This window comes from Mastomys coucha, unplaced genomic scaffold (genome assembly GCF_008632895.1).
Source record: "Mastomys coucha isolate ucsf_1 unplaced genomic scaffold, UCSF_Mcou_1 pScaffold22, whole genome shotgun sequence".
Lineage (NCBI taxonomy): Eukaryota > Metazoa > Chordata > Mammalia > Rodentia > Muridae > Mastomys > Mastomys coucha.
Genome location: NW_022196905.1, coordinates 258,337,196 through 258,362,025, shown reverse-complemented (window position 1 = coordinate 258,362,025; position 24,830 = coordinate 258,337,196). Strand labels below are relative to the sequence as shown.

At 46.1% G+C, this 24,830-nt stretch overlaps 1 protein-coding gene across 1 annotated transcript in view; it reads right to left on the bottom strand.

Moving 5' to 3' along the window:
* The window catches only part of Usp10 (ubiquitin specific peptidase 10), a 63,299-nt gene that overhangs the window by 37,735 nt on the left and 734 nt on the right, over positions 1 to 24,830 (bottom strand). Inside the window, exon 2 of the mRNA XM_031336891.1 lies at positions 6,452 to 6,718. Coding sequence (XP_031192751.1) covers positions 6,452 to 6,718 — 267 coding nt within the window. The remainder of the gene's footprint in view (positions 1 to 6,451; positions 6,719 to 24,830) is intronic.

The following is a 24,830-nucleotide window of genomic DNA, read 5'->3' as shown; positions in this document are numbered from 1 at the left end:
GTATTTTAATTTTAAGTCCTGGGCCAGGAAGACGGCTCGGCAGGGAAATGCAGCTGCTATATAAGCCAAGATCTGGGTTCTACTTCTGAAATTCATACTAAGTTTCATCTCTTGCACCCACATAGAAGTGGAAGGAGCCAGGCAGTAGAGGCTCAAGCCTTTAATCCCAGCACTCCAGAGGCAGGTGAAGTAGAGCCTGATCTACACAGTGGACAGAGGACAGGACAACCAGAGCTACAGACAAACCTATTGTGAATACAATGACTAACCCTACAGAGTTGTCCTCTAGCTCCCACACACCTCACACACATAAGAGATCCCCTCCCAGGGTTTACTTCTGAGATAAGCTGCCTAATACAGGTAAGATGCAGGAGACAAAAAGAAGGAAATGCTAGAAAGCTTCTTGACAGCTGCTAGAATACCAATAAATCCATAAGCTAATGGGACCTGACACGGCTCAGATGAAAGAGATGGAGTCAAGGTGCATACTTTCTGTCCCAGCAAGGGCACCGGTGTGGGTGTGAGAGCTCAATGCTGCAGGCAGACTCTCATCCAAAGGTGACTGCTGGTTTTCTAATGGATTCCATTAAATGTTCTTTGGCAGTCTGTGTGACAAGGTCTATGTCTTGCAAAATGTAATCCATATTACTTCAGTGTATTTTATAAGATCAATTTTGCAGGGTGTACACCTCTAATCACAGCATTCAGCAGACCGAGACATGATTGCTACAAGTTCCTGGCCAGCAGCTGTGACACAGCAAGACTTCAGTCTTCCAAATTCTGTCTCTGTGAACACAGAGCTGTACCAACTATGTCCTGCCCAGCCAAAAGACCAACTAAGGACTCGGGGTGCACTCCTCATTAGGCAGCTTCTCTCTGCCACAGCCTGGTTACCCACCAACACTGGCCTATAGCATGGCTATTGTTGCACCCTTAGTACTTTTCTCAATCTAATTCTTGTGGAGCACTTGAATGCCAACTGATAGACACAAAGCTCTGAGCTGTAGCCTCAGAATCCTATAAACCAGCATGGTGCACACTACTGTGATCTCAGCACTGGGGAGGTAGAAGCAGGAGGTTCATAAGTCATCCTTGGCTAAATAGCAAATTTGAAGGTAGCCTTAGCTACATTTAAAGTCACACACACACACACACACTAATTTTGGGGGGTGGGGGGAGATAGGGTTTCTCTGTGTAGCCCTGGGTGTCCTGGAACTCAGAGATCCACCTGCCTCTGCCTCCTGATTAAAAGATGGACACCATCACCCAAAGAAGCTTTAAAGGAGCATTTTGAAGCCAGGCTGGGATATTGGGAAGTGGTAGACTAATTTCTTTTTAAAGAACATCCTGAGCTGAGCTCACCAGCTAGGGCACTAAGACATCCACATGTTCTCTGGTTTCCATAAGCACATGGACATGCACCTACACACAAGAGCAGCTCCATTAACATGATCTTGCACATACTCTCCACTCTCTTGTAAGCATGAAAAAGAAGTTCTAGGAAGAGGTCCTTTTACCCATCTGTCCTGGTAGCCCGCCTGTGCTGACCCCAGGAAAGAATAACTGTTGAAAGGGGCAGCACAGGAGTGGGCAGCTTCTCACTTCCTAGGTCTTCAGATGAAAAAACAGCATCAAGTTGAAGAGTTTCCTACACTAACAAAAATAACCAGCTCGTGAAGAGCTATACTCTAAAGAGCAACATCCATTTCACCATGAACCACACATTTTTCTGATCTTTGAAACAAATAGATAAACTTGCCATGTGGACTACCTTTTTGTTCCAATTTATGTTATTTTTTTCTTCAGCCAGGATTTTGCCACGTAGCCTAGGCTGGCTCAAATTCTCAAGCACGCTCAGCCTCCCATGGGCTGAGATGACAGATATGCACCACCCGGGTTGGTCCAATGCTTACTTGTTCTTTCTCTTTCAACCTCATGAATATGGGTGTTTTGTCTGCATTATGTCTGGGTATCATGTGCATTCAGTGCCCAAAAATGCCAAGAAAATGCCAAATATCCTGGGACTAGAGTTCCAGGCAAGGTTGTGCTCTACCCTTTGGTATCATACCCAGGTCCTCTGCAAGAGCAGCAAGTGTTCCACAGCACTACCTCTCCACCCCCAACAGCTCTTAATCCAGCCTGCCCAGACAGGATGGTCACACAAGGCCTTTTGGGAGATCACTTCCAGACAGAAAAACTGCAGGCCAAGCACATGCAAGTCTTAGAAATGAATAGTGCCCTGCTGAAGTGGCACTAAAAGACAAATGACACTAATCCAACATCCCATGGCCAGCAAATTCCACTGCAGCTGTATGTGTCTGCTCTGCAGTAGTGGCTCTTCATGTGTGCCAACTGCAATGCACTAGCCTAGTCACAAACTCAGAAGCAAGCTCTGCTAACCACTTCCCATAAGCATACTTAAGTAAGTTATCAATGACCAGTGTCTCCCAGCCCCACCTAGTGCATCCGAAACCTTGATCCACTGCTCAGAAATGCTCACACAACTGTAATTTGCAAAAGTACCATGACTTGATGTACCTCATGCAAGTGAAGAGGACAGCTTTCCCCCATTCTTGACAATCTAGTCTGCACAAGGCAGTCACCAAATTGTGCCATCTTTCTCCTTTTAATTTTCCACTGTTCAAATCATGCTACATAAATTGAAATACCTATTCTAATAGTAGCCCTAGAGAAGAATCCAGAATCATGCCTGCCCACTGACTGTCGGTGCTGAGTTCCCAACAAGGAGAGTTTAAAGGGCAGGAGGGCAAGTCCCTAGACACAATAAGCATTCAGAGGACTGCCAGCTCCTGGACTTCTCATAGAATTTACAGCTCAGAATTGACTGAAATGTTTGCTATTGTTATGCACAAAAAAATATCTTCAAATACCCCATAACCACTTCCAAACTGCTACTTAATTCAGTTGCACAAGCCCTGTAAGATTCTGATCTAGTAGCAGACTAAGGTAGCTCAGGAGTCTGAAGTAGGAATTGTGAAACTGCCTGTGGCTGCTACAGTTCCACAGGCTACATACTGAAACACTGTTTCAATGAAGGAAAAATCTTTAAGTACCCCAATCTAGCTATCAGTTACAAATGCAGTTCCAAGACAGTAAGTATAACACTGCCATAAATGTAGAAACTATGTCCAAGAACTCCAGCATGTAAAATGTGGGGTCTACGTTAAGGATAACAGAAACCAATAGCACACTACCTAACTAGAGTAAAGAATCAACACTGTGAACCCAACACCAACTTTCCAAGTATAAGGAAATTAATCTGCTCGGCTCACTGAGCCAAGTTCTGACAGCAGGAATGCCAGATTCACTTCCACCTAAGGTGAACGCTCCTTCTCTAAACTGGTTTAGCTGGTGGACAGGAACGCCCTATACCCAGAGTCTTTCCAAGTTCACTGTTGCCCTTCAATTCACAAAACAGGGTTCAAACAAACCCAAAAAATGGAAATCAAGAGTTAACCTGTAATCTCTGAAAGTCCACTGAAAACTGACCCTTACCTGTAAACCTGTGGCAGTTACTTCAACAAAACCCTAGACTATTTAGGCTCCTCCCTAAAATCTCTGTCCCTGAGAGGCTGAGGCAGGAAAACTCAGTCTAAAGCAAATCTGACTACATAGTAACCCTGTCTCCAAAAACAAATCAAAACAAAAGCCACCCACTGTGCACATCATGGAGGCTAGCCCAAGGTAAACTGCTAATAAATATCTCATGACTGAATGAACTAATTGTTAAAATACTTAGAACTCAAAAACAGTTTCAATAGTGAAATCCTGGGCTGGGGAGATGGCTCAGCAGGTAAGAGCACTGACTACTCTTCCCAAGGTCCTTGAGTTCAGATCCCAGCAACCACATGGTGGCTCACAACCACCCATGACGAGATCAGACGCCCTCTTCTGGTGCATCTGAAGACAGCTACAGTGTATTATGCTGGAGCGAGTGGGGCTGTCCTGAGTTCAATTCCCAGCAGCCACATGATGGCTCACAGCCATCTATACAGCTACAGTATACTCATACACATAAAATAAATAAATTTTTTAAAAAACAAAAACAAAAACAAAAACAAAAAAAAACAAAAAAAATAGTGAAATCCTGTTCCTCCTCCTCCTCTTTCCCCTCCCTCCTTTCTCTCTGTGGAGGTGGGGGGTCTGAACCATGCTATGTAGCTTAGGGATGACCTTGGACTCCTGATTCTCCTGCCACCACTTCTCCCATGCAGGGGTTACAGGTGTGCTCACCTTAAACAGCTGTTACACTCGTCTTTTAAAAATAAAACAGGACTAAAACTATCATCACCTCTTCTCCCTTCTACCACTAGCTGAACCAAGGCACTGCTAACATTTGTTTGGTGAGGTTCTGCAGTCTGGCTCCATGCAATGCCAGGACAACGAACCTCAGGGAAATAAAGACTTACAGAGCATCATGACCACTTCCACCAACTGGATATTGTTACTGGTGCTTGAAAAAGCAAAATATGCTTACACATTCTTTCTTCATCTCAAAATCACACACACACACACACACACACACACACACACACACAAAGATTTACATTACAGCTCAGTTCAGAATGTACAAGCTGGGCGGTGGTGGCACACACCTTTAATCCCAGCACTTGGGAGGCAGAGAAGCAGGCGATTTCTGATTTCTAAGGGCTACACAGAGAAACCCTGTCTCGAACCCCCAACACCCCAAAAAAGAATGAACAGTACAGAGTAATTCCAAAAATAAGGTAGTCAACTAGATTTTTTTTTTTTGTTTGAGACAGGGTTTCTCTTTGTAGCCCTGGCTGTTCTAGAACTCACCCTGTAAACCAGGCTGGCCTCAGAGAGATCTGCTTGCCTCTGCCTCCCTAGTGCTGGGACTAAAGGTGTTTTTGAGTTGATCAAGTCTATGAAGAGGGGTTGGAGGGATGGCTCCAGGGTTTAAGGCAATTACTCTTGCAGAAAACTGGGGTTCCATTCTCAGCAGGACTCAGAGGTTGACAACCATTCTAATTCCAGTTCCAGGAGATCCAACACTCTTCTCACTTCAATCGACACCAGGAACATACATACAGGCAAGCAAAGCATTCATTCACATAAAATAAAAATAAAAATGTCTGAGTAGAGCCAGATGTGGTGGTGGTGAATACTCCGAATCACCAGAACCCTGGAGGCAGAGGCAGGCAGTTGTCTTAATTCCAAGCCGACCAGGGCTGCATAGTGAAGACCTGTCTAAAACTTAAAGAAAAGAAAAGAAAGAAAAAAGAAAAACTCAGAATGATACATTTGTCATAATATATTATTCAACAAATACGAATCGTCTGCCTAGTGCAAAACAAAAACCAAAAAACAAAACAAAACAAAACAAAACAAAAAACCCTACACCAAAATTCAAAAGCATTTACAGATGGAGGGGAAAGGTCAAAAAGGCAAAGTTCAGATTTGATCTATGAAACACCACATATTGAGAACGGAAGTTTCTCCTAGGATCTAACCTTTCATTAAAAGCCGTTTCGAGGTTTAAATCCCATATTGCAACAGTTACTAAAATACCTTTCAAAAGCACATGGTGGCTCGTTCCTGCAACCCACCAGGCTGGTAGAGGAAAAAAAATCCTAAGTTAGAGGTGACCGCGGACTACAGAGAAAGACCCTGCCCCAAAATAAAGACTCTTGTTCTTGAGAGGTGGCCTAACCAGATCGACCTCACCGGCCCGTACATACACCCACCTACCATCCTCGGAAAAGGAATTTTACTCCTCAGTAGTTTCCCGAGAGTCATTTTACTCCTCAATCTGACAGAAAAATCCCTCAGAGAGGATTATAAAAGAAGACAGCAATTTCTAGTGTAGGGCTCAGACCCCAACACACGCCGGGTCTAAAGCAGCCCGGAGAAGCTGCACCACGTGCTGACTTCTCACTTCTAAGTGCATCTTATGAGAGGATCTGCAGGAGCAGCTCCGGCACAGAAAACGTAGCAGGCAATCGGCCTGTCGGGCCCAGACTCAGCCTGGGCTCGGACTCCGTGCAAAAGGTGTCTGTCCCGGGCAAGGCAGAGTCTGCCGCCCCAGCGGTTCCCGGTTTTCTTTGCAACAGAATTCCTGAGGCGAGGGGCCAGGTCCCCGCGGCGCCGCAGCACACCAGCCACCCGCGCCGCTGGGCCAGAGCGTCGCCCGGGAATCGGCGGCTGCCGGCCGGGCACGCGGTGGCCTTCCCTGCGGCCTCGAGCATTCTCGGGGTGGCTCGGGCGTTCTCGGGGCGGCTCGGGCGTTCTCGGGGCAGTTCGGACGGCCTCGGACGCTGGGGAGCGCGGCACTAAGGGGCGCGGCGCGGGCCTAGGCCGGCAGCGTGCCGGCGCCTCCCCCACCGCTCGCCCTCTGCGCACCTCGCGCCCGTCGCCCCGAGGCTGCCCCGTGGCCCAGACCTCCCGCCCTGGACGCGGCCCGCGCTACCTGTGGGTTGTGGAGGGCCATGGCGGCCCGTCTCAATGAGGTTCGGTGCTGCTCCGGCTTCTCACGCCGCGTCTCCCGTCGCCGCCATCTTATCGCCGCACAGACACACTCGCAGCGGCCGCCGCGCCTGCGCAGTGACTGCGCCGCGGGAGAGCCAGGCGGCGTTCTGCGCTTGCGCGCGACAGGTGGGCGTGCGCCCGGGTCGGCGACCCTTCTGTCCCCAACGGGCTGAGGGCGGCCGCTCCTGGCGAGAGCAGGAGGATGGAGCTAGCTAAGCACCCCGGGGCTGCAAGGTGGAGTCCGGGAGTGGTAACTGCGCTGTCCCCGCCTGAGCTCCGCCCTGGGACATCCACTAGAGATCCCCACGGATCGCTTATGGAGCGCGCTCTTCTGACCATTCATTCATTCATTCATTCCTTCACTCTTCATTCTCTTCACTAGCTTTGCCTGGCATTGGGAAAAAGACATTTTTTTTCTTTGTAAAACATAAAAATAAACGTTGAAGGAGCTAGTGAGATGACTCAGCGGGTAATGTAGGCTGACTCCTGTACCCTTGACGACTAAATGAGTTCCATCCTCGGGATCCACGTGACGCAAAGGGAAAACCAACTACAAACTGCCTTCTGACATACAAAGGGGCATACACAAAATAAATAACTTTAGAAAGAACTCGTCAATCTGGGATTGTTCTGTGATCTCACTATATAGAGTGCAGAGGTAAGAAGATCATGTATGAATTGCAGACCAATCTACATAGCAAGTTCCAGGCCCCACAGAACTACATAAGGTGGCTCTGTCTCGGAGTTGGGGGGGATGTGGATATTCATGTTGATGACTTAGCACATTCTGCAAAGGACTCAGTAGATGTTACCTATTGCACACACACAGGTGCATACACACAGGAAAGATGTTAACTCAGCCATATACTCAAAGAAAAAAACAAAAAACAGCCGCCGGGCAGAGCTGGCACTCGCCTTTAATCCCAGCACTGGGGAGGCAGAGGCAGGCGGATTTCTAAGTTTGAGGCCAGCCTGGTCTACAGAGTGAGTTCCAGGTCAGCCAGGGCTACACAGAGAAACCCTGTCCTAAAAACAAGCAAACAAACCTTGCTAAAGGTCCTACTCCCAGCTCAGTAGACCAGGCTGGCCTTGAATTCTGAGATCTGCCTATCTCTGCCTCCTGAGTGCTGGGATTAAAGTTGTGCACCACCACTGCCTGGCCAGGAAAGAATTTTATGACAAGCCCATGTGAGGCACAGTTGACAAGTTTATTAAGTAGAGGTGAGAGAGAGTACAGGGGTCTGACTGAGTTTAGGATTTAGAGACGAGGAGGGAAAGGATAATGTACAAGTGTGGGCACAGCTGCTCCAGAGAGTTGCCCTTAGGTGTCTTGGGTTTTGTTTTCCTTTGCTTTGACACAAGTGCTCATGTAGCAAAGATTGGCTTCAAACTTTCTAGAGAGCCAAGGATGAAATGAAACTTCTGCCTCTGCTTTCCTAGTACAGAACTACAATTCTTTTTTGTTTCTTTGTTTGTTTTGTTTTTTGGGTTTTGTTTTTGTTTTGTTGTTGTGGTTGTGGTTGTGGTTGTTGTTTTTCTGAGACAGGGTCTCTCTGTGTAGCCTGGCTGTCCTGGAACTCACTCTGTAGACCAGGTTGGCCTCAAACTCAGAAATGCGCCTGCCTCTGCCTCCCAAGTGCTGGGATTCAAGGCGTGTACCACCACTGCCTGCAGGACTACAATTCATACTACTACTACCTCTGGCTCAACAAAACAAAACAAAGCAAAACTCTATGAGTTGGTTCAATGGCTTCTCCTAAGAATTTTCTTTTGGCCCTGGTTGGCTGCACAAGCCTTTACTCTCAGATGGGTGAAACAGAAACAGACAGGCCTCTGGTAAATTCCAGATTGGCTCAGATAGCAAGACTTTGTCTCAGAAAATGATTTATTTCCTTTTGTAAATGAAATCAAGTCAGGTGGTTTTATAAAGCTGGTTGTTGGGCCATGTGTGGTGGCATCTGCCTTTAATTTCAGCACTCTGGAGATAGAGACAGGAGAATCTCTTTGAGGCCAGCCTGGTCAAGACAGCCAGGGTTACACAGAGAAACCCTGTCTCAGAAAAACCAGAAGGAGGGGTGGGGGATGGGAGTGCTAATAGGGTTAGGCTCAGGGTCACAAATGTCCTGGCTCAAAGTAGGAATGCTTTATTGCCTTTAGCATCGTTGGTGGCAATGTCCTAAGGAAAACCACCTTTACCCCTACAGGTAACCTTGGCTTTATCAGTCTCTGATAAAAACTCTCAGAGTTTTTCATAACTCTCAGCCAACAGGAAACGAAGACTAGATCCCCAGAAGTCCAGCTTCCCACACCCATACCGCCTTAACTTTTTTTTTCTCCTGCCTCAATAGGTCCCCACAGTGAACCCACTCTGTGCTTAGTAGCCCACCTGGAGTTTCAAGCTGGTCCCTGTGGTTGTGTAAACTTGGACAGGCTCCCTAACCTTTCTGTGGCTCTTCCATGTCAGATGTGGTTAACCCCTTCTTTTTGTTTGGGGTTTTTATTGTTGTTATTTGAGACAGGATTTCTCTATATAGCCCTGGCTGCTCTGGAACTCACTCTGTAGACCAGGCTGGCCTTGAGCTCAAAAATCTGCCTGCCCCTGCCTCCAGAGTGCTGGGATTAAAGACATACACCATCACTGCCCAGCAAGTTAACCCCTTCTTAAAGACATGAAGACAGCATAGCCAAGTCCCTACATAGCTGGAGATGTGAGCTAGCCAGTGAGACCCTTGCAGATGGAATGGTGCTGATGTTGTAAACTTGGCTCAACCCAGAGAGAACACAGATTGACATGTTCCAATAACATGAGGTTTATTGATCCACGTATGTGGGGTTGCCCACCCTCACGGGGGGGGGGGGGTCAACCTCGAACATAGAAAGCACACATCTTTTTTTTTTTTCTTTTTGGTTTTCTGAGACAGAGTCTCTCTGTATAGCTCTGGCTGTCCTGGAACTCACTCTGTAGACCAGGCTGGCCTCAAACTCAGAAAGCCGCCTGCCTCTGCCTCCCAAGTGCTGGGATTAAAGGTGTGTGTCACCACCGTCTGGTGGAGCACACATCTTTTATACTTTACAGAGGGCAGACTCCTGCTTCAGGGCTAGCTGGCTTATTCTGGTTGGTGGAACACAGGACAAAGGATCTCATCAGGCAGTGGTGGGCTTGCTCAGGGGGCTGTTCTTGGCTTAGTCAGCCAACTTCCCTATCCAGCTCTGTGCCTGTCCTTGAAAAGTCTCTGGGAAGGGGCTGAGTAACTAGGTGGTAGGAGGGATTGTCATCAGCAAGGTCAGGGTGACAGTTTGTGGTCTTTTTCGAAATTCACCACAGGGAGGGGTTGGGGGTGTTCTTTAGAGAATTGCTAATCTTGTTTTTGTGGACCTTAAAGTCATTGCGACCACCAATTATTTTTGTTTTGACCTTACTTGGTCAGAATGGCCTGGTCATTCTGTCTCAACATTCTGACCACCAGAACTTTGTTTTTACAACATGTCCTTGGGTATCCCTGGAACACAACTTCTCAGTGTCTGAAGCTGCTGCTTACAGGAGCTGGAATACGGCTCTCTTATTCTACTGTGAAACTTTATTTCTACATTCCCAGAACTCTGTTTTTCACTTTATTACTTCACTGAGGGATGCGAACAGGGTCATTCCAAGTTGGTCCCACGATATCAAGGGTCTCTATCAGGGAATGTAGGCAAGGATAAGAGAGATGGCAGACAAGTCGAGGAGAGCGGGGCTGGAGTTCCCTTGGTAGAACACTTGCCCAGCATCTATAAAGCATTACATACACATAGGACGTTTGTGACCCTGAGCCTAATCCTATTAGCACTCCTATCCCCAACCCCCTTCTTTTGGTTTTTCTGAGACAGGGTTTCTCTGTGTAACTTTGGCTGTCTTGGAACTTGTTCTGTAGACCAGGCATGGTGGTGCCCAGTTTGTGATCCCAATACTCCAGAGGTAGAAGCAAGAGGATCAGGAGTTCAAGGTTATACTGAGCCATAAATTGAGCTAGAGGCCAGCCTGGGCTACATGAGGCCCTGTCTGGGAGACATAGACAAAGGTCAGAAGTGGAAGGCCTGCAGCTGGCCTCTAAAAACAAGTTAGGCCACAAACCATGTGGAAGGCCCAAAGTCCTGCCTACACCTTAATTTGAACACTGTCCATCTTCTAATCTGAAGACCCGCAAAGGAAATCATCTGTGTTTTTCTAAGCCAGTAAATTTAGTGCAGTCCACCCCAACTGTGATAAATAACTCAGAGCAATATGCCTACCAAGCAGATAATAGACACTCCAATGGAGTGTGGCCTCCTGTGATTTTTTTTTAACCCCACCCCCATGAGACTTCCCAGAATCCCCTTAAGCTGAGTCTCCCCCCGCCCCACCTTAGCAGATGTTTTCTAGAGGGCCATGAAAGACCACACTTCCTATTAAAACTGTGGATATATATGTAGCCTAGCACTGTGAGATTCCCAGAGGGACCCCCACACTCAAATCCCGGGAGCTATGACCCCACACACCACCAAGACACGGACTTGATGCAATCTGCAAGAAGCTTTTTTATTCCATTTAGCTGGGGCGAGACTCATATCCCTCGCAGGGGTAGAGGAGTCTGGCACCAAGCAAAAATTTAAATAGGTTTTTATACCCACACAGTTGCTAGGGGAAAAGGGGAAACTAAGGCAGGGGAAAGTACAGGGTAGTCTCTGATTGGTGCTGGCTTGTGCTAGGGTTCAGAAGCAGGTTAGCCACCTGGCAATTGTTTGTTACCTCATTTTTCTTTTCTCCTGCCAGGCTGCTCCGATCTCTAAGCTCTGGGAGCTGGTCTCCCATTCTTCTATGTTCTGGGAGCTGGTCTCCCATTATTCTATATCCTGGGAGCTGGTCTTCCATAGTTCTATGCTCTTGGAGCTAGTTTCTCATTCTTCTAAGTCCTGGGAGCTAGTCTCCCATTGAGTTCAACTAACTGCTAAGTTCCCAAAGTACAGTTTGAAAATTTTAACCTCTCAGCACAAAGTCGTTAACTCTATGCCCAAGAGGACAGAGTAATTCTCCAGGCCTGTCCTGTCTGAGGAGATCATTTTGGGAACTCTGATCACACGTAGGTGTGAAAATTATCACTGTTCCCAGAATCCTTGGGCAGGAAGGTAACAAACATTTTCCCAGGAGGGGCTTGATGTCTTTGACATTTATTGTCAAAGGTAAAATTCAAGCTACAATCATGAGAAATGGGTGTATACCAGGTGGGCTGGGCAGCTTCCCAGTCCTTGAAGACTCTGGCCACAGTGGCCACAGAAACAAATGTGACAAAATGAAAAACAGGGAAAAGTGGAAAGCCTGACCATCTGGGAGTCACCAGCATGACCAGTGCAGGAGTGTGCTCTAAGTGATGGATGCACAAGTTCCAGGACAGCCAGGGTTCTATGAAGAAACCCTGACTTGAAATACGGCGAAAGGAAAGAAGTGGGAGGTTGACCAGTTGTCCTCTGACCTCTACACTCATGCCTCAGCATGACTATATAATACTCGATAAATACTAAATAAATGTATGTGGGCCTGGTGACACTGGCCTTTAATTCCAGAAGGAAGTCTGTGAGTTCTAGGCCAGTGAAGAGTTACATAGGGAGGTCTTGTTTGGAAACACAAACAACCACAACAAATAAATAATAGTTATACATGGACCACAGCCGGAATCCTAGCACTTCGGAGATTGCTGTAAGAGCATCAGGAAGCATTCAAAGCCAGCTTAGTTACATACTGAGTTTGAGGCCAACCTGGAATTGAGAATTTGTCTCCAAAAACAAACACAAACAAAGGCAAAAGCCTCCAAAGTAAATAATTATCACGGGGTGGGGAGGTGGGGGGTGCACACCTTTAGTTCCAGCACTTTGGAGGCAGAGGCAGGCTGTACATGCTAGTTCCAGGCCAGCCAGAGTTCCAGAGAAACCCTGTCTGGGAAAACAAACAAACAAACTGATAAGTTTTTTTCTCCACTACTAAAATGATCCCATTCAAGCCAGAACAGATTATATTAAATGCAGGTGTATTGGAAAGCTCCTCTCACCTGGCTATGGTGGTGCACGCCTTTAATCTCAGTGCTTGGGAGGCAGAGGCATGCGGATTTCTGAGTTCTGAGTTTGAGGCCAGCCTGGTCTATGGAGTGAGTTCCAGGACAGCCAAGGCTACACAGAGAAACCCTGTCTCAAAAAAAGAAAAAAGAAAAAAAGAAAAGAACGAAAGAAAAAAAAGGAAAGCTCCTCTCAAGCCAAGTTTATTGGATCCAAGGAAGGAGATCAGGAAAGTCACCATGGGGGTTGAGGGAAGTGGGGAGGAGGGCAGGGCTCATCCATAGAGAGGAGACAGAGAGAGACCAAAATGTCTGGATTTATTAGGGAAGAGTGTCTGGGAGAAGGACAGCCCAGTCCCTGGGCTGGAAAGTTCAAGGCTGGGAGCAGGTTATGCCAGGTAGGGATTGAGGGATGAGACCAGATCTGCTTTTGTTTTGTTGTTGTTTTTGGTTTTGGTTTTTCAAGTCAGGGTTTCTCTGTACAGCCCTGGCTGCCCTGGAACTCACTCTGTAGACCAGGCTGGCCTCGAACTAAGAAATCTACCTGCCTCTGCCTCCCAAGTGCTGGGATTAAAGGCGTGCCCCACCACAGCCCGGCTCAGATAAGCTTTTGATATGTAAAATATGCACCTCAGTCCCTGGTCCCAGAGTCTGAAACCAAACACAGAACAAATAAATAAATACATAAATATCACATTTTCTTTATTTGTGCCCTCAGAGTCCAGAAGAGAGCAAGAGGGTATTGGGTTCCTGGGAGCTGGAGTTAACCACGGTTATGAGCCTTCTGAGCAGGTCCTGGGAACTAAAAACTCAAGTTCTCTGAAAGAGCAGCAAGTGCTCTTAACTGCTGAGCCAACTCTCCAGCCCCCTCCCTCCCCCAACACTTTTCATTTTTAATACCGAAAACAAATGGATATAACTCACAAAGCCAAAGGCATTTTAGAGCTTGTCTATGTTGTCTATGTGAGCATGTCTATGTGTTTTTGTAGCCTGGGCGATGAGACTCAAGCTCAAGGCCTCTGGCTATGCTAGGTAAGCTTTTTCCTATCAGTTCCATCTATAGCCCTCCGGCTCCAGTTATAAGCATGGAAAGAGCCTTTAATCTCAACATTCCAGAAGTAGAGACAAGTGCCTTTCTGTGATTAGGAGGCCAGCCTTATCTACAGAGCCAATTTCAGGTCGTGATCCCTAGACTGGCCTAAGGTTGTGTTCCTCAGGGGCTCAGCACTTACCCTACCTAGGTCTCTGCTGTCAAGGACTATGGTTGGTGGCTGCTCCTCTCTGGTTCTTCCTATTATTCTGCTCCATCTTGCTGGGTCACACTTGCCCTGGGCTGGTACCCTGATCTGCGTAAATTTTCTGCTCTTGCACAGTAGTCAAGCAAGTTCCCAGAAGCCACCTACATCTTATGTCCCAGATGTGCCCCCTGTGCCTAGGCCAGGTCCAGGCACATGGAATGTTCTCAGTGAACATTTGTTGAATGAAAGGATGACCTTTCTGAGCTCCCACAAAACCCCTTGAAGTGGAGGCTGCTGCTGTTTTCCATACGTTCCGGGGTATGCTGTGTGCTTCTCAGATTATGATTTTGAAAATCATTTGCTGGGGTAGGGAGCTAGCTCAGCATGTGAAAGTGCTTTCTGTCTAAGCATGATGACCTGAATTTGGATCCTCAGAACTTTTAAGTGGGATCCAATGGCTCAGGTGTGTAATTCAAGACCTCCTACTATAAGAGGGCAAGCAAAGACAGGAAATCCCCCTGGAATCTCGTTGGCCAGCTAGCCGAGGATATTGAAAATAAGATTATAACAAATTCAAGAGACTAGTTAAAGTTCAGCAGAAAGGGACATCAGCATACAGAAGAGGTAAAAATGGTTGCATGATTTTTTTTTTTTTTTTTTTTTTTTTTTTTTTTTTTTTTTTTTTTTTTTTTTTGTATTTTCGAGACAGGGTTTCTGTGTATCCCTCCCTGGCTGTCCTAGAACACACTCTGTAGACCAGGCTGGCCTCGAACTCAGAAATCTGCCTGCCTCTGCCTCCCAAGTGCTGGGATTAAAGGCGTGCCCCACCACTGCCTGGCAATTGCGTGTTATTTAAAGATTTCTCCCCCAATCAGAACCGGAAAGATGGTTCCCTGGTTAAAAGCACTGGCTGTTCTTGCAGAGGACATGACTTCAATTCCCAGCACCCAAATGGTAACTCACAATTTTCTGTAACTCCAGCCCCACGAACCTGACACTCTCTTCTGGCCTCTGTGGGCACTGAATGCATGTGATACACAGACATACATGCCAACACTCATACACAATAAATAAAATAATTTAAGAGGGGAAGACTGTTGATCATGACAAATCCCTGCCCTCTCTTCCCACAGGCAAACATTTGTCTCCTTCTCAAATTCTTCCTTTCATGGATTTCAGACAGCCTTTTTTTTTTTTTTCCAGAGACAGGGTTTCTCTGTTCAGCCCTGGTTGTCCTGGAACTCACTCTGTAGACAAGGCTGACCTTGAACTCAGAAATCCTCCTGCCTCTACCTCCCATGTGCTGGGATTAAAGGCGTTCACCACCACTGCCTGGCTCAGACAGTCCTATCTAATGAAATAATTTAGGGCTTGAAGCCTTTTCTTATGGCTCAGTCACAGAGCAGGAAACTTTTTCTCTTTTTTTGGTTCTGTTGAGACAAGATGTGGTGGTTTGACTAGGTATGAACCCCGTATACTCATGTATTAGAATGCTTGGCACATAGAGAACTGAACTATTTATTAGGAGGTGTGGCCTTGACAGAATAGGTGCACCCTCGTTAGAGGGAGTATGTCATGACGGAGGCAGGCTTGGGGGTCACATAAACTCAAGCTATGTCCAGTGTGGCAGACAGTCCCCTTCTGCTGCCTATGGATCAAGATGTAGAACTCTCAGCTCCTTTTCCAGAACCCCGCTCTCTTTTATGTTATGTTCCCAATATGGGGATTATGGACTAAACCTCTAAAACTGTAAGCCAGCCCCAATTCAGTGTTTTCTTTTATAAGAGTTGCCGTGGCCATGGCATCTCTTCACAACAATGGAAACCCCAGCTAAGACAGAAGTTAGCACCAGGGACTGGGATGTTGCTTTGCTCTGCCTGAGAAATGTAGATTTTGGAACTTTGGGTTAGGAAATCAGTGGAATGCTTTAAGCACTGCTGAATGGGCCATCATGGTGGAAGCATGGAAGACAGTGGTGTTTAGGGTGACTTGAACTGTGGGGGCCTCACTCAAGAGGCTTCTAAGGAGGTTTCAAGAATTTTAGTATGTGGCCTAGAGATTGTTCTTGTGATGTTTTGGTAAAAAATGTGGTTGCTTTTTGCCCTTGTCCCAAGAGTCTGCCTGGGGCTAGGGTGAAGAGATTTAGGTTAATTGTATTGGCAAAGAACCTCTCAAAACAGCCTAGTACAGATTCTGTCCTGTGGTTCAGTCTTAGGAGGAGTGTTTTGAGAAAACAGAGCAGGCTGAGCAAAGAAAAATACTAAGTGTGGGGCTTAAGACACTTAAAACCGCTGTCTCGCTCAGCGGTTAAGAGCACTGGCTGCTCTTCCAGAGGTCCTGAGTTCAATTCCCAGCAACTTCATGGTGGCTCACAACCATCAGTAATGGGATCCGGTGCCCTCTTCTGGAGTGTCTGAAGATAGCGACAGTGTACTCACATACATGAAATAAATAAATACATCTTTGAGAAAAAAAAAAAAGAAAAATACTAAGTGTATGGTTCAAGTATTAAAAGGGCAAGGGGAAGTAAAATAGAGCTGAATCCTGTGTTCAAGGAGATAAATGGATTAAAAATATTAAATGGAGTTAAGGGAGTGGTGACCCTAGGCAAGATCCCACCCAGTTAAGATTCCATCTTGTGAAAAGGAATTAAAGAAAAGTCATGGTACTTGCCTTTAATCCCAGCACTCAGGAGAAAGAAGCATGCAGGTCTCTGAGTTCAAGGTCAGCCTGGTCTACAGAGCAAGTTCCAGAACAGCTAAGCTTAATTGGTGAAGGAAACCCTAAAAACCAGAAGGTTGGTGAAGATGTTATTGAACACAGGGTGGTGGGGGGCATGTTCTAACACCAGCAAGCAGCAAAACTTGGCAGCTTCAGCCATGTGGTTCTGGCTTTAGAGTAAAGGGTAGAAGAAATGGGTTATGGAATCTCCCTCCGTGACTAAAAAAGGTTGGTGAGGTCAAGTGTGTAGCAGGGCTGTCCCTGCATGGAGGCCCAGAGAGGCTCAGAAAAGCTGTGAAGGGTGGTTGCTTTGGAGACCCCAAGATGGTAGAGATGCCAGAGCTGTGGGCTACCTGCTGAGGAAAGCTGCTAACAGGGACTAGGACTAGCCCTGGAGAAAGAAGTGTGTTACAGTCAACAAAGGTGAAAGGAGTTGGAGATCTGAAGAGCATTCTGACATCACACATGGAGATGCAGAGTCTGGAGTTTTGCCTAGATGATTGTCAGTCTTGCTTTGGTCCAGTGTTTTCTCACTGTGCTTCCTTCCCTACATTTTGGAATAGTAATATATATCCTGTGCTCATTGTGTGTTGGAAGTATGTGATATGTTTGCTTGTTTTTTAACAAAGATTTATGTTCTAAAGTTTATTTATTTTATTTATGTGAGTATACTGTCACTTGTCTTCAGACACACCAGAAGAGGGCATCAGATCCCATTACAGATGGTTGTGAGCCACCATGTGGTTCCTGGGAATTGAACGCAGGACCTCTGGAAGAGCAGTTGGTGCCTTTAACCACTGAGCCACCTCTCCAGCCCGAGAGGAAAACTTTTAACTTTCCAACTCCTAAAGTTCTGAAACAAGCCAGCGCTTGGAGAGAGGCGCCTAGTGACTCTTGCTTATCTGTAACTCTGCATCCCGTACTGAAAGTGGACCACAACAATCTGTCTCTTACAGTAGTATGCAACAAGAATTCAGTCCGTCAACATTTTGGAGACCAGAAGTACAAAATCCAGGACTATGTTCCTTCTAGAGGCTTTGGAGAACATCTGGTGCACTCTCTGGTGTTACTAACAACATAGTTGACACAGGTCTAGAGGCTGGGGTCCAGGAGACAATGCCTTGGTGTATCCTGAGGGCTGGTGGCATCAAGAAGGGACAGTGCTGGGCGGTGGTGGCGCATGCCTTTAATCCCAGCACTTGGAGAGGCAGAGCCAGGTGGATTTCTGAGTTCGAGGCCAGCCTGGTCTACAGAGTGAGTTCCAGGACAGCCAGGGTACACAGAGAAACCCTGTCTCGAAAAACCAAAAAAAAAAAAAAAAAAAAAAAAGGGACAGTGTGCCAGCCTGGGTCTCTCTTCCTCTTCCTCTAAAGCAACCAGACTCACTCCAGATACCCTCGGCAGAGGAGTTGGGGATTGACTTCCCATCCCAAGAAAACAAGTCACATCAGATGTTAGCAACAGGAAGCTCATCTTTCTTCCAGTTTCCAGGTCATGTGCTATCCTTCCAAGGTCATGGCAGGCCTTGGTGTATCTTATCCTGTCACCCCCAACCTCTGTGCCTGCTGCCCCATTGACTTCTTCCTGTTTGGCTCTGAGTCTGTACCATCAGAGTGAACACAGAGCTTTTCCGATCCAGAGCGGAGTCAAGCCTCAGGCTGCCATTTCTTCTGCTCTCTCACACACGCGTCTTTTGAAATATGTGCTAGCTTTTGTTTTTCTTTGCCGGGGTGGGGGGGTCTCTTGATCCTCCTGCCTCAGCTTCCTAAAATATTTTGTCTTTAAACATTGATATTGAGCTCAGCTCAGTAACCTGCCCCCAAGAAGTGTGAAAGGGACAGATGAAGGCGTTGCTTTGTGTCCAGTGCCTGGATTGTGTGTTTCTTGGCATCTTATTCAAAGGACTGAAGAAGCCCACAGATTGCAAAATGTCAAGAGATTATCCAAAGGCAAAGGCCAGTAGGGATCAGATGCTGCAAGAGAGCTGCAGGACCTTGAGGAAGTGTACTCCAGGGTCTTGGTCATTGCTTGGTCTAAACACTTTAATATAATTATCATACTTATAAAAAAAATTAAAATGGAAGTAGGGAGGGGCTGGAGATATGGCTCATTAGTTATGAGCACTTGTTGTTCTTGCAGAGGAACTGAATCCCAGCACCTACAGGGTGTCTCACAACTGTCTCTCGCTCCAGTTCCAGGGCATCTGATGCCCTCCCTATTCTGGCACCAGGCATTCATGTGATGCAAAGACATACATGCAAGCAAAACACTTTACATATAAAGTAATTCTAAAAAGCTATTTCAAATTGTGATGTATGTGTATGTATATGTGTGTATAGTATATATGTGTGTGTGTGGCATTTATATGTGTGTGTATATGTGCATGTGTGTGTGTATATATGTATGTGTGGTACATGTGTGTTTGTGTTGTGGTATATATGTGTGTGTATGTGTGTGTGGTATGTATGTGGTATATATGTGCATGTGAGTATGCGTATGTGGTGTATATGTGGTATATATGTGTGTGTAGTGTGTGGTGTATATGTGGTATATATGTGTATATGTGTATACATGTGGTGTTTATGCGTGTGTATATGTGCATGTGTGTATATGGTATGTATGTGTGTGTGTGTATGGTGTGTATATGTACATGTATGTATGTACCTGTGGTGCGTATGTGTGTGTGTCTGATATGTGTTTGTGTGTATGTAGGACACATGAAAGTCAAAGAACAGCTCATAGGAGTAGCTTTTCTCTTTCCCATGTGCCTCTGGGGGATTGAACTTAGGTCATCAGGCTTGCCTGCAAGCACCTTTAGTTGCTGACCCATCTGCCGACTCTTGAGGCTTCCCTTTTGGGAAGCTTGGAGAAGTGTAAAGAAAGACAAATATTTTGTTTTTATTTCTTTTTTTTTTTTTTTTTTTTTTTTTTTTTTTTTTTTTTTTTTTTGGTTTTTCGAGACAGGGTTTCTCTGTGTAGCCCTGGCTGTCCTGGAAATCACTCTGTAGACCAGCTGGCCTCGAACTCAGAAATCCGCCTGCCTCTGCCTCCCAAGTGCTTCCCAGTGTGCGCCACCACTGCTCGGCTTTGTTTTTATTTCTCGGCTTTGTTTTTATTTCTATTTCTTTATTTTATGTATATGGATATTTTGCCTGTGCATAAGTGTACCATGTATGTGCCCACATAGGTCAGACATGAGCATCAGATCCCTGGACCTGGAGTTACACATGGCTGTGTGCCAGAAAGTCAACCCATACTCTCTATTAGAGCAGGCAGTTCTCTTAACCACAGAGCCTCTTCAGCCCCGACAAAGAAGCATTTAATGGTCCATATCCAAAACAGAAGAGGCTTAAGTCAGCTGAGGCCCAGCTGTAGGTGAAGAGGAGGCACCAGGCCCTACTGGCACATGCCAGTCCACCCCTACCCTAGACTAGAAGTTTAGAGTAGAAAATTATTAACAGTAAGGCTTATCTAATGCACACATGACAAGGTCATGAGCCTGGGAAGCTTCAAAATCCACAGGGTATAAAAGGTAGGGATAAACCCACACAGGGTGTTGGTTGAGAAACAGACAAGCTTAAATGATGTTGGCATGTAAGACCCCATCTCTGATTACTCAGTCTGTGAAGAAAAGGGGCAGGGACCTGCATTTAGCCATAAGAACTATTTTCTGAGGAGGTAGAGAGATGGCTCAATGGTTAAGAGCACAGGATGCTCTTGCAGAGAGGATCCAGGTTTGGTTCCCTAGACCCTGGTGCTGACTCACAACCATCTGTTGACTCTAGTTACAGGAGATCTGATGCCCTCTTCCACCCTCTCTGGTTCATGAGGTGCACTGACATACATGTAGGCAAGACACTCAAACATATCAGACAAATAAATTTATAAATAAATAAATAACATAATTAATTAATTAATTAATTAAAAAAATCTCTTCTCTGGCCTCAGTCAACATGCCTGCCATTTGTTTTGGTTGGCATCCAACTTTGCAGAAAGGTAAAATCAACTGCCACAACTTCATGCTTGGAGTTCCTTGAATTTGTTATGAGTGGGGGTCTTGGTTCCTTAATGGGGACTTCCTTTCATGGGTTTCAAGAGGCAGAGTTGCTTGCAAAGGGGTGTTGCTGGGCAGTTATGTTTCGATCGACAAGTGTGGATTATATAAACTATTACTTAACTGGGCAGGTCCTTGCCTGTAATGCCCAATCATGCATAGGCACACGATGGTAAACTGGACTTTTTTTTTTTCCCCCAAAAAGTTCACTCAGAGCATAAGAATGCATCTTGAAGCAGCCAGTGAGATGGCTCTGTGGGTAAAGGATTCTGCCTCCAACTTTAATGACCTGAGTTGATTCCTCAAGACCTACATGGTAGAAGGAAAACTGACTCAAGCAAATGGTTCTTTGACCTCCACATGTGTGCCATGGCATGCACCCCCACCCCCGAACACACACACACACACACATCAACATCTGCATGCATATAATGGATAGGTTAATGTGTATTTTTTTAATGACTGCGTTTCATGTAGCTCAGGTTGGCCTTGGACTCTTAGTCCTCCTGTCTCTATGCCCAGGGTGCTGGGATAAAGTGAATAGCGTCACCAAGTCTAGCATTGGGTTCCCATTTTTAACTTAGCCATTGATTCAGTCTAAGGCCTTGACAAAGTTGTTACTTTTCTGTGACTTGATTTCCTAGACAATGAGAAAAGTCCAAATGTCCTGCCTGCTTCCTATGGTACAGACAGAGAGAAACCAACCAGTGATTAAGCGACACAATGGGTTTAACTTGTAATGAATGACATAGGTTTAACTTGTAATGAATGACATATTATTGACAGACACTAGGTCGGGTCGTCCAGCCTGCCCTGGATACTGCTGTTTAGTGCTTTTCATTTTTGGGAGGGGGGGTGTCGGAGGAAGCAGGGCTTCTCTGTATGTCCTTAGTTGTTCTGGAACTATAGATCAGGCTGTCCTTGAACCTAGAGTTCTGCCAACCTTTGCCTCAGGAGCGCTGGGATTAACCGTGTGCTCCTCTGCTTTTTCATTTTGTTGATCCAGTCATATCTACATACCCTTCCTTTCCCCACTCATAAAACAGTTTTTTTTCATCAATTTTAATCTAAGATTTTCTTTTCTGCCAGACAGATGGCTTCAGGGTAGAAGAAGTGATGGATACTCTTTTTTTTTTTTTCAAGACTGGGTTTCTCTGTGTAGCCCTGGCTGTCCTGGAACTCACTCTGTAGCTCTGTAGACCAGGCTGGCCTCGAACTCAGAAATATACCTGCCTCTGCCTCCCACTGCTGGGATTAAAGGCTTGGGCCACGGCTTGGCCTGTTTCTTTTTTCTTTTTCTCTCTCAGACAGGATCTGGATTTGTAACACAGGCTGGCCTTCATACATCCTTTTGCCTGAGCCTCCTAATGATTGAGAGTAAACAAAGCAAACAGAACTAAAGATTCTTCCACCCCAGTCCCCTCCCCCGCAAAGAAGAAAGAAACAAATAAACAAAAAAGAATCTGATCGATCTTTCCCCAGCTAATTGTGAGGAGCACATGCTGGGAGCAGGAATCCAAGATTCCCACTGTCAGGTCTGACCATGAAAAATGTCCCAGGAACCCAACCTCGCTGCTACATCCATGACAATCCCTTTACTTTTTATTTGAGACAGGGCTTACTAAATTGCCCAGTCAGACATTGGCATCCTCTTGCCTCAGCTTCCAGAGAGGATTATAGAAGTGTATCTTTACATCTTCTAAGCGAAGGGCTTTAACAGGATTTTTTGTTTGTTTGTTTGTTTTTTTATATTCATTTTATGTGTATGAGTACACTGTAGCTGTACAGATGGCCGTGAGCCACCATGTGTGTGGCTGCTGTTAAACTCAGGACCTCTGCCAGCCCCTCTCGCTCCGGCCCCTCTCCCTCCACCCCTCTCGCTGGGTCCGGCGTAATTTCCTGCAGCTGTCTTCAGATGCACCAGAAGAGGGCGTCAGATCTCATTACAGGTGGTTGTGAGCCACCATGTGGTTGCTGGGATCCAAACTCAGGACCTTTGGAAGAGCAGTCAGTGCTCTTACCCGCTGAGCCATCTCACCAGCCTTGTTTGTTTTTTGAGACAGGATCTCTCTATGTAGTTCTGACTGTTCTGGAACTTGTTATGTAAACCAGGCTGGCCTCGAACTCAAAAGAGATCTGCCTGCCTCTGCCTCCGGAGTGCTGGGATTAAAGGAGTGCATCACCACTGCCTGGGATTTTCAAAAATGGGTTTTGCTGAAGCAAAGGAAGGGCTTTGAAATAACAGCTGGAGGGAGACTGTCACAGTGACTCTGTCTCAGTGCCAGAATGACTGTTGTTATTATTTGAGGCAGGGTCTCTTGTAATCCAGGTTGGCCTCAAACTCTATGCCCCTGAGTATGACCTTGAACTTTTGATCCTGTTGCCTCCAAAGTACTGGATGACAGACGGTATTTCATCTGGCTCATTAAATGTCAACACCACTGTAGGCAAGGTGGTAGAACACTGAGAATTTCTCTCTCCTCTACTTTCGGCCCAAAATAAAACCTTGTATAATTGCTGTCCCTTGGGTTTTCAGTAACTCCTCAGGCCAGCGGGCAACCTCACACTCTGGTAAAAGACCCCCCAACCATGCCTCAAGGTGGAGACAGTGCAGCCTTCCGGAGTGAGCTATCTCAAACAGACCCAGCAGAGAGGCAGGAACTGGAAAGGACAGGAGGACACAGAGGTCATGGGACAGACGCGGTGGCAGACAGGAAATGGGATCCCCGTGGTACAGTTCTGACTTGTTGGGCTTGGGGAGTGGGGTGACCTTAGCGGAACCCCTCAATTCTTTCCCCAGCTTCATCTTCCCGTACCCTTGGACTGTCTAGGGAGGGAAAGAGGACACATGAGGCAACCCCAACCAAGGTCATGTCTGCGCAACAGAAGCCTTGTCTCTTCAGTCCATTTCACATCCCTTCCAGCTGATGGGCAGGGAGGGCTGACTCAACGGCTGGTGGTAGTAGGTTCTCTGGCTTCTGTTAAATGTTTCTTCAGTGTGAGTTGTTTTTGTTTTTTTTTCAAAGATTTATTTATTATTAGACCTGCAGCAGATGTAAATTCCAAGTCTTGTTATAATTTTTTAAGATTGTGAAATTATCAAATGCGTATGAATCAAGTTTTAATACACTGTCTGGGTGGATGAGGCTGTCCATTGCACCATTTCTTTCTTTGGGTTCTCAGGCATGGTTCTGACAGTGTAAGAACTCTGTAACATTTAACATTGAATAAACCGTAAACCTATAAAAAAAAAAAGAAAGATTTATTTATTATTGTATGTAAGTACACTAGAAAGATTTATTTGGGGTTGCTGGGATTTGAACTCAGGACCTCTGGAAGAGCAGTCAGTGCTCTTACCCCCTGAGCCATCTCACCAGCCCGATATTTTTTTTCTAATAATGTATAAGCCTGTGTATATGTGTGGGGGTGCACTTCCCTGTGAGAACTTGGGAACTAGAAGAGAGCATCGTACAAACTTTTCTAGCAACCCAGACTGTCCTTAGAGGCAAAGTCTCTTCCAAATCTGGAATTCACATTTTCTCAGCTAGGTTGGAAGCCCCAAACTACTCGCAAAGCTCTTTCTATCTCTGCCTGTCTCAGATCTGGGGTTATAGATAGGTATGAGATACCTGAGTTGTCAGGTGGGAGCCAGGATCTAAGTGAGTGCAACAAGAACTCAACCACTGAGCCATCTCTCCATTCCTTTGCTTTCAAAAAAATATTGTTATTATTATTTTGAGACAGGATCCCTATATATAGCCCTGACTGTCCTGAAACTTACAAGGCTGTCCGTAAGTTCACAGAGATCTGACTGCCTCTGCCTCCCGAGTGGAGTGTTAGAGTTAAGGTCAGGGGGTTGGGGGGGCGGGGTTGGAGAGTGGCTTAGGGCTTGAGAGCAGGTTCCATTCTTTCAGAGGACCTTGGTTTGACTCCCAGCACCCATACTAGGCAGATCACAACTGTAACTCTAACTCCAGGAGATCTGACCCCTCTAGCCTCTTTAGGCACCAGTATTGCTGTGCACATACCTAGATATATACATAATTAAACATGATAGTGACTAGGTTTTTGTTTGTTTGTTTGTTTTTTGTTTTTTCAAGACAGGGTTTCTCTGTGTAGCCTTGGCTGTCCTCGAACTCACTCCGTAGACCAAACTGGCCTTGAACTCAGAAATCCGCCTGCCTCTGCCTCCCAAGTCCTGGGATTAAAAGTGTGTGCCACCTCTGCTCGGCTCTATTTTTTTTT